This window comes from Drosophila suzukii, chromosome 2L (assembly GCF_043229965.1).
Source record: "Drosophila suzukii chromosome 2L, CBGP_Dsuzu_IsoJpt1.0, whole genome shotgun sequence".
NCBI lineage: Eukaryota > Metazoa > Arthropoda > Insecta > Diptera > Drosophilidae > Drosophila > Drosophila suzukii.
The window spans coordinates 1,977,622-1,991,028 of NC_092080.1; the positions used below are offsets into that span (position 1 = coordinate 1,977,622).

A 13,407-nucleotide genomic window follows, 5' to 3' on the forward strand; every position below is an offset into this window, starting at 1 on the left:
TCAGCCAATAAAAATAGTGATTCCATTATCAATAAATTATAATTTCATCCCATTTCCTAAACCCAATCGACAAAATATTTCTTTATTTACAGATGGACACAGTCCAATTTCCTGTGTTGGTTCAACAACTATGGTTCCTCTTTTTGGGCTATCAAATTTTCCGTTACATTTCAATTGCAATTAAAATTAATTGTAACTTCTATATGACACATTACCCAGTCAACCAGACAACCGAAACAGTTGCACCATCCGGATTGCAGGTGGGGCCTTCGCCTTGCCTGTGCCGACATTTTAATTTATTTGAGTAAATTTGTTAAAAAAAATTTTATGAATTTTATTTATGGTGCTCGCCACACGACTGTTGGCAGTGGCACCCACAATATATACAGCACCACCCAACGACCACCACCCACCGCCCACCGCCCCATGCACCACAAGTGTTAGCATATCATGTTACAGACTATTTCCGCCAAATTTACACACGCAAAATAATTTAACGTGCTCAGCGGCAGCGCGTGTCCTGCCTACGGGTGTGTCCTTATTACACTGAGAAAAAAGTAAATTCTTAAAAAGTGTACTACAGAAAATTGGAGAAACCTTTAAATCGTTACCCATAATATATAATAGGTTTAGTCTCACAGTTTTTTCCTTTTCTTATTTTACAATTTGTTGTATATCATTAGACTAGAGCTGCTCTATGAAATAGATAATAGATAAATTTATACGAGATTTGGCGGAAGTATCGGAAACCGTTTTTTATTTACTAGTATAGTATTTTCGTCATTATTACCTATAAGAAATTTTTTTAATTTCAAATATGTTTTTTTCAGTGTGCTGGTAAAGCCTGCTATTTCCTGGTCGCAGATGTGGCCGCGATCCCAAAAGTCGAGCCCCGACAAGTGGCGCCAATAAATTTCCATTTAGTGCGGGAATGAGTCTTCACCCTCACCTGTCCCTTTCGCACCGCCCCCTTTTCTGACCACGCCCCTCCCCCCAGGGGCGCCAGCATTCCATTAGAATTGTGAGAATTTGTAATTTTGCATAATTGTTATATTTGGAGTCCGTCGGCCGCAAAACTCATTTGCCAAATGGAAAATTGCCATTTCGTGTCTAATGTTGCACATGCGGCCTGTTGGCTGTTGGCTGTTGGCAACTGAATGCTGGATGTTTTGGCCCTGGGTCCAGAGGACCAGGCTCTAAAGTTTTAGTGCCATCGCCAACAGAGGGATTTCCACGGGCGGAGGGTGGGGTTTTTGGGCCTGGCAGGCCGTTACTGGTGTTGTTAGTGAATTAATTTCCAGTGAATAATTTATGCTGAATTATTTTGGCCGTATTAAATAGGCACAGCAGAGGGGCTTTTGCGGCGCCGAGTTGTAGAGTAGTGGAGCAGAGCAGAGTACCCGGATAATACTACTCCCATGTGCGTTTCGGAATCGCACGAAAGCTCTCACTTGTGTTTGGACCTTGGGGCGTTACATTTAAATCAAATCAAAATGCTATTTCTGAAATTGATTTTTGAAATTTTAATGTCCCGGACATGGAGCAGCGGAGATTATGAGGACCACTGTAATGGAATGGTGATATGGGCCAAATTAGTTGGCACAACTATGAGACACAAATTGGACAGGGCTTTTACTTTGGCCAAGAGTTTGCATTAGGCCTAAATCGTTTGCAAAAGGATATTTTGCAGGTGAAATAACCAAGGAATAATAACTACAGGGAAGCAAAATGGATTGAGGTCACTTTATTCCAACAATGTAATGCCAGAAAATAATATTATTTTGTAATTGTGGTATTGTTTAAAAGATCTAGTTTTGTTGCTATAGAAACACCTTCTGTATAACACGCATGTCAACTAGTTAATGTGCAAATGGGATTTTTTACGACAAACCATAAATTAAGTTGACTTAAACCTATGTAAATTTTTGAAAGAAGTACAGAAGACTAAGCCCAGTTATACTGTCAATTCTCCGTCAAATCGACTTTAGTCTTATCGCACCATCTGAAAACGACAGTTCACAGAGCAACAACAAGAAAATGAAGTTTTTCACATCTGTATCCTTGTTGTTTATCATAATGAATCCTGCCCAAGGACAGACGTATGAGGATCGTGAGTATTGCTTTAAAATTTCAGTGGCCATACTTTATTTAAATTCTCCATTTAGTCGTCTGTTCCTTGGAACCCCTGCCTGTGGGGCTATGTGTCAATAGAATTGTGGGATATACCTATTCGGAGGTAAGAAACCGGTGTGTAATCTATAAGGCCAGGGGTTGTGTGGTGAGGGGAAACTACTTTACTAACAGGGACGAATGTGAGGTCAAATGCAAACCGGCGTCCACCCTTAGAACAAATCCCTTCAGTTATTATATGGAAAGATATTTTTTTAAAACCGGAACCTTTTAAGAAGACTTTTTAATTCAAATTTGTAAAGTATTTGTTCCTTGTTCTTCAACAAAAGACCCTAAGTGTTAAAAGATCATGATCATATTAAATATGGTAACAAAACTATTTCTTTCCGCTACATGTAGTATAGAACTTATTTTATAAGATACGTAGAAGAAATATATATATACAAAATATCTATAGTTCAAAAAATGAATAATTTGAAAACTTTTCTTTAAAATGTTCTCCTGATCACTTTCCAACTCCACTTAAAGTGCCTACTTTTGGGCTCACCCTGCTAATTGTCCTCACCTGCGAACTTCGCCACCTGAAAGGGAGTTGTTGTTGCTGCTCCTGGTGTTGCTGTTGCTGCTGCAATGGCAATTGGTGTTGCAACTGTCGCTGGCAACCGGCAACTGGCGACGCCAAGCCAAATGCAATTATCCAATTGCACGAAATGCACTTGGCAATGTTTGTGGCCTAGACAATGCAACACAACTCGCTGCGTGTGAGTGTGTATCTGTGTGAGGGCGTTTGCTAGAGTGTGTGAGTGAGTATCTGTGTGTGGATGGTGGAGCAGCACACGCGAAATTCAATTAGTGCGCACTAAACAGCGCAACGATTTCGATTTGACTGCACTCCCCAAAACGCCAAGCGGAATCGTAGGGAAAACGCGGGATGCAGAGGAAAAAAAGTTGTTAAATTTAAAGACCAGTAAACTATGTCTTCTTAAAAGAACCACAAATTTAGAAATTTCAAAACTAGTATTTTTTTTGCCTCCTGTTTAAGTTACTATTGGTCCGTCGAGCCGGATATTTCTCAAATTTTGTATAATTCAAAGGTGTATTCTATAAAATGCGATGAAAAATTCAGGAAAATCAAAATTCTGAGTTCAGGGACCGTTAGTTTTTTCAGTGCAGGGAAAATGGATGGAAAATGCAGAATAGAGAAGAGCGGGGTGGTGAAAGGGCTGGCAGATTGGTGGAAATCTGTGTGGTAAGCCTTTGTTGTCCAGTCGGTCCTCGGACATGGGGTTTAGTAATGGAAGCTTGCGCTAGTTTCTGCCACGAGCCGTCGCCAAAAACGGGTAAATTCAATCAGAGCGGGAGGATTACGATTTGGAGGGGACTTTGGAAGCGGATGTGGATGCAGTGTTCGCAAAATTGCATTAGGTGGCGGAGAGAAGTTGGAGGAGACAGCTTGAAAGGTCTGAAATTGCAGGAAATAGGACGGTTGAACCACTCAGTTTAATGACAATTAAACCGTTTTACAATTAGAAAAGTTTATCTAAGCAGATATTCAAAGTGACTATGATTATTATAATCATTAATCGTAGAAAAAATGAGAATATTGTTCAAGTGTTTTTTAAATAAATATTTTATTTGATTGAATTCCAAATTATTTTAATAAATTTTCATGCAATCACAGCTGATTTCGAACTTATTTCCATATAGCGCTCCCCCATCTATTTAATTGTGCCTTCTGAGTGCCTGAAGTCCACAAAATAAAATACGAAATTAACTCAAAATTAATTAAAACGCATCAGAACATAATGCAATTTGCTGCAGCGGCAGAAGCGACAACTGCTGAGGGCATTATGCAACAGCTGCAGCTATAAAAAGTAATATAAATATAAATTAATAATGTCACGAATGACAACAGCAACAACAACAACAGCGAAGAGACAAAACGAGCAATTGCATTAATTGAGCAAACAACAAAGTGGGAAATGCAATGCGTCTGGACAACGGAAAACCCAACAACATTGGATGCACATGAATATGGATGAGTCTGCTCTGGACTCCAATGCCAATGCACTCTCCATGCAACAAATGCATTTCGCTGCGCCGGCGAAATAAAAAAAATAACAAAACGAAGAGCAGGAATTATCAACTGTCGCTTGATTAATTTGAATTAACCAAATTAAAAATGGAAACACAAGTCAATCAGCGAGTGCAACACCCAGAAGCGATGAGTTTGGGGGAGACGAAAGGGTTTACCAGAGGGAGAATGTGGTATGTGGATTTTTAAAGGATGTATCTAAAAGTTAAGGCATAGGTGTCATTCTAAAGGTTACAAAAATATGTTTTATGTGGTATATTGAATATTTATTTACTGATTATATATTTATATATTTCATTGACTAACAAAAATCATTAAGATATTATAGGTGGTCCTTCTTTCATTGTTGTTCTGGGAATTTTTCCCTTTAGTTACACTATTGTTGCAGCTCTTGAAGATCAGACATACATTTTTCCTAATTCATTTCTTCTGAAGGTCATACTAACAGCTGATCACCGACGACCTCCTTTCGTTCAGGGGCAGCTGGACTAATGGATTTATCGGCCGCCTGAATCTCGGTTCGCCAAATCACTACTAAACGAGACGAGCTGAGATACGGATTCGCAAGAGTGCAGTGCACACTGGAAAGTGGCATAACTCGCAGCCAGACCAGACGGCACTGTTCTACGGCATGGTATCGTATGGGTATCGTATCCATGGGCATATCCACGTGCGCATCCCTGCTCCAAAACCCCGTCCCGCTGGCATTAGAGCCACTTAAACGCATTTGCGAAATTGCCTACCGCCCACCCACACACTCGTTTAGCTCTCTAGTTTTCCTAGTTTCCAGTTTTTTGTTTGCCCCAAACCGAAAGCGCGATAATTTCCCACTGAGGTGAGATGATATGGAAATTGGGGGGCCGACCAGGAGGAGGTGGCAGGAAAACGCTCGGCCAGCGATGAGGTTATCACTTTTGCCACCGAAGTAAAGTGCATCCGTTTTTAGAACTGTCCGTCCGTCCGTTCGTCTGTCCGTCCGGCATAATCAAACTAAACTGGCGCAGTCTGCCACTGATGATCCAACTTGGAGTGGGCTTTCATATGACGCGCGTAACAGTGAACACTCTGTGTGGCATAAGGATTTCCAAATAAAGTTAGAAATGGAATAATCAAAATGTATCTGAGTAGGAGGGGGGTGTGAACTCTCCAATTCCCCCGAAGGATCCGCTCTAAAAACATGTGTTAGCCAGTCATCTAACCTTTTAGAACTGTGTAGATTAAGATCAATAGTTTATAATCAATTTTTTAATCTCTTAATCTCTTAAATTTTAGTAGGTATACCTAAAAATTTGGAAATCCTTTAACAACTATCTCTACTGTCCATACAAACTATTTGCATATGCCCCCATCTAAGTATCCCTCTTGATTGCAGTTTTGGTTGGGCTATTTTCTTTTTTGTTTTTGCTGGTTTTGTTTTTGTCTCGCGGCGCATTAAGCGAATTTGTGAGGTTCGAATTTGATTGTGTCAATTGGCTCGCGCCTAGAATCAGAGAATCAGAGCCTCAGTGTAAATCAGACCGAAATGATGCCGAGCATTTGTGTGCAGAGCCACCCACCAACAAATCAGCGCCTGAGAATTGCACTGCAAAAAATTTAAGTAAATTAAATTAGCAAGCCACGATGCACCCCCGCCAGTTTTTCGTGTCCAAGTGTCACCAATTTACCCAAAACTCGAAAGCCAAACAGAACCGATTTCGAAAGCAAACCCTTCAATTTGCGTGGCATATATATATGATATATACCAGTCTTCGGGGCGCCCGCATGGGGAGGAAAAGCCGTTGATCACCCCTACCCTCTTGGTTTTGTTGTTTTATAAATATTTTGATTGAATTTTCTGTTTAATTAAAGCAAATTGTTTTGTGCATTTCATTTGGGTAAGGGGACGGGAGGTGTTAGTCCCATATATAAAGCTTTGCGGGGGGTCGTCGAGTGATTGAAAAACATAAGGGATAAGATTAAGTGGAATAGGGTATTTTTAATAGAACGTTGACAAACTTTTAAGAGATAAAATAATCATAAAAAACATTGATTACTAGTTTGAATTTGATCACTGATTTCTGAACAATGACTGATCTTAATTTTATTGTCCTTAACCAATAAAAATATTGGTATTATCGCTTTTCACATTGGTGAGTTTATAAATATAATCAAAATAGTATGTGATGGGATCATAAAAAAACCTTTATAGAAACAAATCTTGTCGAAATTCATAATCCCGCGACATGTCTAATTTGCATATTGAATGCCCCTATCTGAGTGAGTGGGTCCCAGTCTATCCATCAATTTGGCCCATTTACCAATTCGATGTTCAATTCAATCAAGCAATCAATAAACATGGCCGAACTAACCTCCTTCGGACTAACGTTCTCTATGATAATTCCATTTGCTAATTTAAATATACGAAATTGTATTTTATTTGTTTGCGGTCCAATGACACAGCCCGCTTTTTAACCCCCTTCAATCCCCATTTCTCCGCATTTTTACCCCCCGCGTTCCCACTTCTCGCTCCACCCATGTTTCCCTAATTGAGTTGAACGAATCGAACAAAACTTGGCGACGAATGGAAAAATCGTTCGTCAACTCCAATTGACTCCTCTGCGGATCCAGTACTCCCCCTCGAAACCCCGCCCCTGTCTGCCACCCACAGCCCCATTTTTTGGGGGCGTGGCATCCAGTGGAGCGTTGAACGTTTGCATGGCTTCCAATTAATTTGCGGTTGATCAATTTAATTTGAAACTTCGTTTTCCCCCGCATTTTTTTCAGTCCGCTCTTTGGCGAATTATTTGCCATTGATTTTGTACCCTTGTCCCCTCTCTTTTCCGCACACGGAACCCATGAGCTTTCTCCTCTTTTTTCCTCTCTTAATTACCATCAATTATTCAAACTGCATTTGCGGAGTGATCAACTTTTGGTCTGTCTTCAATTAAGCGGCGAGTTTTAAACCGAAATCCCCTTTCCTTTGCGAGTGGAGGCAATATCCTCTTGGATCCCTGCTGCCGAATCCTTTATGCATACACCAATTTTGGTTTTAATTCCTTCTTCGCCCCCGAATCCTCAGTTTTTTCTCATTTGCTCTTCAAGTGTTCACGAGTTTTGTGCGATTTCTCACAGGAAAGGCATCGGGACAAACACTTTTGCCAGACACTTCAACACTCACACAAAAACCCACATGAGCCAGGAACTTCGGGATTCGGGACTCTTGAAAACCGAGATTTTTATCACATTGGAACTCATTAGGAAATTCCTTAATGCAAATTAAAAGCGTCTAAATAAATTATAAGCACAATGTGCTGTGCATTAAGTGGGAAGATTGTCTTATGAAATCAGTATGGGTTTTGGGAAAGACAATGGATTCAAGTACTTCATTTCTTATCCTCAATCATAATTCAATTTATGTGTTTAATTGAAGATTGATAATACTTTTATGAATATAATTTATCATTTTTCTAGTTATCCGCTTTGGAATTTTACTTCCACAAAAAGTTAGTAGCCAGGCTTTCGAGGATATTCAAATTTGTAAAATATCAAAATATAAGATCTTTTGTATTATATCCGCCATTGGTAAAGGATTAGGTTTAAGACTGTTTATAGAATACCTTTGGTTCATTTTATGGAGCAAAGGATTTTCCAAGACTTAATACTTTGAAAAACACCATACAAATAACATTGTTTCTTATTTCCCTAAACTCAACTTACCTTATTACCGTCCGTGAAAATTTTGGCAACAATACTTCAAGCGTGTCACAGAAGAAAATCCCTTGTCGCTGCTGTTTTTTAGCTTTTTGGCTCTGAGCTCTTTTTGAGTTTAACTTTTTCGCAATTTTCACAGCACGAACTCACGTAAGACAAAGGTGCGAAAGTTTTCTCGAGCGTCTAAACACTTGGCAGGAAGTTTGGCCAAAAAGTTCTTGCGAGGATGTGTGCAGGAATCACATAGGATGTCGACGAAAGTTTAAGATTCTACTGCAAATTACACACTCAATCTGAGAGGTAATAGGCCGCAAAAGTAGTTAGTTTTGGGTTAAGAGCACACACGTGTGGGGTTAGCACTGGGAGAATATAGCAGTTTTTTGACGGATCTTTTTCAAGGATCTTGACTTTATAACAGTTTTCAACAGAACCGTTGTGCCGACGGAATAACTTCCTTTTCAGATGTCAAAGTGTCATTTAATCCAGTTGGGTATTACGTATTTTGGGGGCTTTTTAACTATGGTCCATGTGGAATATAGTATCAGATGGTATCGAACCGACCGCGTGGAACGTCAGAATGCGAATGATCTAACGGTGCCTGTGCCACTCGCAACGTCGACAGCGCAGTCGGCGGCAAATTAGATCTGCGTCGGCAGAAAGATGGCTGCGGGTGGGAAAGAGAGGGAGGGTGAGCGAGCGAGAGGGTGGGAGGGGGAGGATTTGTTTTTGCCCCTAAGCGCCGCCTTTGCCATTTCCCGTTATTTTTGCTCGCGCAGGCGCAGCGCAGTCAGCAAACCAAAGCACAGTTATTTCGAGACATATACCCATCTCGCTCACCCACCACTCCCCCTCTCTCTTGCTCTTTCTCCCGGTATGTAAGACAATTTTCTCGCGCATTTTCATTGTGGAAATTGAATTTTCGGCATGGAGAGCTGCAAAAACAACAACACAAAACGTTGAAGGGGCTCTCGTGTTCCTAATATCCCTATCTACTCTTATCCCTATCTACTTTATTTTATTACACTTTATTTAGGTGTGTGTGTGAGAGAGAGCGAGACGGGACTAGCCCCCAGGGGGGGAAAGAGAGCGCAAACAACTGAGGCAGCCTTAAATTGGATTTTCATCGTTAAGTGTGGTGAATGTGTGTGGGGCGAGGAGTGGAAAGAGGCGGGAAGAAACGGGGAGAAGACGAAGCTTTTGTGCTTTGGGTGTTCTTCTGGGAAGAGAAAGAGGATACTACAGCAGTAACAATAAGAAAACGATTACTCACCGTTGGTATTTATTTGGCATATCATTTTTTACCCACCCCTCCCCCTATCTTTTCTCTCCGTTTGCCCCACTTGACAACTCAATTTATTTAGATTAATTTCTCATCTTGTCGAGAAAAAAATAAATAACTAAGTGAATTTCAGTTAATTTATTATGGGGCATTATTGTTATGGCCAGCCCCCCGTTCTTCCGTTTCCTCCCCCAAAAATACACCCCGTACAGTCGCAATTCCCAATCCCAGTGACGCCATCTTGGATCCCATTTATTATTGTTTGCCTGAATGAGCTCCTCCAACTGTCCTTCGGCCCCTGAACCCCAGGACTCGCTCCACCCACCCCCTTTCACCCCTTGACTCGTTGGCCACAATTACGAAATGAATTTGTTGCCTCCTGCAGTCCCTATTCTGCCTTTCTTGCACTGCGGTAAAATGTGTTGGCCAAGAAGAAAAAATAGAGCTAACATTTTTTTTCCAAAACTAGAAAGGACTATTTTCTTACAATCCAGAGCATATATAAAATTCTTTAATTTTTTATGAATTACGATTGCCCTTATGCACTTCAAAAACATTCATATAGTGTTTTATGTGAAACCCCTAGAAGTAAACTTTTTAAAAATCCCGAATAAGAAGAATGTGATCAGCACTATAAATTGATTTATTTTATAGTTCATAAAACTTACATTAAAACTCGTTTATTTAATATTTGATTTTTCAAGTGCACTTCTTTCGTCCCCCTAGATTTGGAATTTCGCCCGTGCTGGATAACTATTCAGTTTCTTCTGGCCCTCCCTACATCCTTCTCCTGGATTCCCGCTCCTTTCTTTTGGAGGAAGCCTGTCCTGTCAGGCCTGCAAATTGGCGCCCTGATTTATGACTTTGTCTATTGTTAGCTTACTTCCTCGCCCACCCACAAACCTCCGCTTTTCCGCCCACACTTGGTTCCCCCATCATTAGTTTGTGTTTTAGTTTCATTTCCAATCCGAATTTCATTTCATTTTGTGCTTAAATTTTGTTTTGTCCTCTTTGATTGTATTTATTTTCCACACCCTCTTCATTTTTCGGGGCTTTTCTTGGTTGGTTCGTTTTAGTGGAATTACTTGCTCCATAATAGATGAGTCTGGGATTCGTTTTGGACGCTAGAGAGAAGGCGTGGCACTTTGCTCCTAACGCCCCTTCCTTTGGCAGGTGAGTGCCTGCGATTCGGCGAAGAAAAAGATTTTTCCTGCAACTGCAATAACATTCAATTCTTTGGAAGCATACTAGAAGCCATACTAGAAGGCTTTTATCCAAAACTGCAGTGCCAGTAATCGGTTGGCTATCATTTATGCGATAAAGTGCATTAATTAAGTGAATTGGTGGGCTCAATTCGGTAGAGATAAACGCTTATTTGTCATTGTTACATTTTATGGACTTCGAACCTCATTCTTTTTATTTTTTACTCCACAATTTTTTAAGTATGACTTAGAATGGGGCTTTTCTAAAATTACTTAGTATAAAAGCGTTTATTAAAAACTAAAGCCACTGACCAACCGAAGCGCTCTTCGTCTTCTAAGAATTTTCTACATCTTCTGCTAAAGTACTTATTTATTATCCTTTTCCACCATTTTCTTGGTGCCCGGCAGTTCCTGGGTGAAATTTATGTAATTTATATGGGCACTTGACTGTCTAAATTGCCTGCAGAACTGAGCCCCACCCCCGGGAAAAACCGCCTCGATAACACTGCCACCTCCACTTTTCCGACCATTTTCCACCCGTTTTCCCCTCCCCTTCCGCTCGTTTTCCCACCGCCACACCCCCTTTTCCCCTGTTGGAGCACGCTTTGCTGCCACTTTTTATATCATCTACTTAGCCTTAATGGCAAATAATTAATTTCCAGCTTCCGCGAAGCCGGTTCTAGCCTGCCACGCCCCCTGCCAACCGCCCACCGCCCACGTAGTAAATGGCCGCATGTAACTGCAATTTCGCCCCTCCCCCAAAGAACCCCATCTTTTCTGACTCCTGGAACGACCATTTTCAATTTACAAATTGCTTATTTTTCGAAAACCAAATTGCGAGTGCCTCGGACTTTTGCCAGGAGTGAAAACCCGTAGCTGTAACCGGATCCGGATCCGGATCCTGATCCGGGACCAGGACGAGGCCAGAAGCAGCAGTTAATGCATTTTACGTGCGGCCAGTTGGGTGGCGGAAAACGGGAGTGGAAAATGGGGGAGCGGGGCAAACGTTCTGCTGCGGCGAAGGCTTCTCAATTACGTTTATAAATTTTCCAAGCCAAAATGGCGCAGCCTCCGAAAATGAATAGCCGCCTGAAAGGGACAACGCGAAATTGGGGAGCGAGATGGAAGGCAGCAGGGGCGTGGAAAGGGGGTTTTAAGATCTACGAAACACCCTTCTTGTCCATATATCCTTAAAAAATACATCTTAAAAAAGCTAATCTGTTAGGTAAAGATAATACAGGTCTTCTGATAGTTCTGAAAAATGTATTTATATATAGATATATAAATTTTAGAATTCTTAATTATATTTAAACATTTTAACCATATGAAGCTTATGAAATGTATATACTCATTTTTCTGAAACCCCTTTTTTGTTTTAAGTAGGCCCTTGGCCTTATAAGTACACCAATCTCCCGGGAACCACATGAAAAATCAACCGAAGTTCCCTTTCCCTCCACCGAAATTTTATTAACTTCTTTTAGGCCAAATTGCATTGCGGTTTATTTGAAGGCCACCTTCTCCCTCCCAAAAACCATCCCCTGGCACTTATTCCTCAACCTCCCAACCCCTTCATCACCTTACTCCTGAAAGCGATTCCCGTTTATTTATGATGCGACATTTCAACTCGCATTCGTAGGCATGAAAAGGCCTCGACAATTTATTGGCGCCATCAAAAATTGTTGCATGCACCAAAAAAAAAAATACCACATAATATTTTACATGCCAAATAATAATAAAATAAATAATTTTACTTTTTCCAAACATACTAGACCTCAAATGGAAATTTCTTTTTACAAAGATATTTTTAGATATTCGATTTCAGCCCTAGCTTATCTACTTTTTTGAAATCACAATATGTGACATAAAATGTCTTCTTTTTTCAAGTGTATATTTATTATTTTAGTCAGTTGAGTGGGTAAGGGGCAGTGGCCACGCCCATCGCCTAAGCAAATGGCCAAGACTCCATCGTTGCCCTTTCGGTTTTATGGCCTACGCATCATTTGGCTAAAAGAGGGTAAAAAAAGCTCCCGAAGAATCCATTTGGAGCAATGTCTTCAACTACAATTTGGGAATAAAACTGGGGATGGACGGTGTGGCATGGTAATCGTTCTATGAAATGCCTAAATAAAATAAATGGCTAAACAGAATTAGAGTGAAAGGAGCTGCGGCCCAAAAGGATGTGGTATGGGGCTTACTCAAAGTTATTTATTCGGAAATGTGGAAAGACGAGTGAATGGTATCGCATTTATGGTATTTTATTTGCTGTACGGCTCTACATAAGTGGCGAATTTTTTATTTAGGACGGTTATTACTTGTTTTTTTTTTTTATTGTAAGTGCTTTTTGTGTGGAAGAATTATTATTGGTATTACTTCATTGATAAAATTAGTGGAACGAATAAAATGTTCCCATTTAATATTTCCTTTTTTAATATCGTTATTGGGAATACCGAATACAAATTATTAAATATTGGGATCCTTCAATCTATAAAACTGTTATTCTCAGCATGTGACATTTTATATGCTCAAACAACTAAATTAGTATGATAAAAAAATAATTATTTGTGGTTTTTATTTTATATTGAATTTTTTATAAACCCCTTTTTGTAGCTTGTGAAAGATGTGGGCATTTTAGATGAACCATATAAAAAATCCAGTTAAATATATTATTCTCCAAATCATATAACCAGATCAAAAAAACTCAACAACAACAATTTGTTTTTAAATTGTAAAATAATTTAAAAGAAATTTTCAAGAATTTCGTATAATTTTCTTTCTTTACTGAAAACCAACCAAATCAATTAAAAGCGCAATTAATTTGTTTGTCAGCTGAAGAAAACAGACTCCAAGCTTTTGTTTTAATGTAGAGTGGGTGGAAAAGGGGTCGCAGGGAGGTGGGAAGTGGGTAAAATGGGGGAGGGGGAGAAATGGGAGGCCGACTTTTTCTCCTTTCGTTCGTCTGATTCTGTCGGAATAATAAAAGTAATTTAATTTTAATGAAATTGTTAATACGA

At 40.0% G+C, this 13,407-nt stretch overlaps 2 protein-coding genes across 2 annotated transcripts in view; one reads left to right on the forward strand and one right to left on the reverse strand.

Annotated features, from left to right (window-relative positions):
* Positions 1-8,485, reverse strand: part of Drgx (Dorsal root ganglia homeobox) — a 34,866-nt gene extending 26,381 nt beyond the window's left edge. The window contains exon 1 of the mRNA XM_036818027.3: positions 7,922-8,485. The gene's annotated coding sequence lies outside the window, so the exon portion shown is untranslated. The remainder of the gene's footprint in view (positions 1-7,921) is intronic.
* Positions 2,077-2,430, forward strand: LOC108021630 (Seminal fluid protein 24Bb). The gene is given in 3 exon segments (XM_017090475.2): positions 2,077-2,110; positions 2,166-2,387; positions 2,390-2,430. Coding segments are annotated over 3 exon segments (297 nt in total).
* Positions 8,486-13,407: the final 4,922 nt, after the last annotated feature.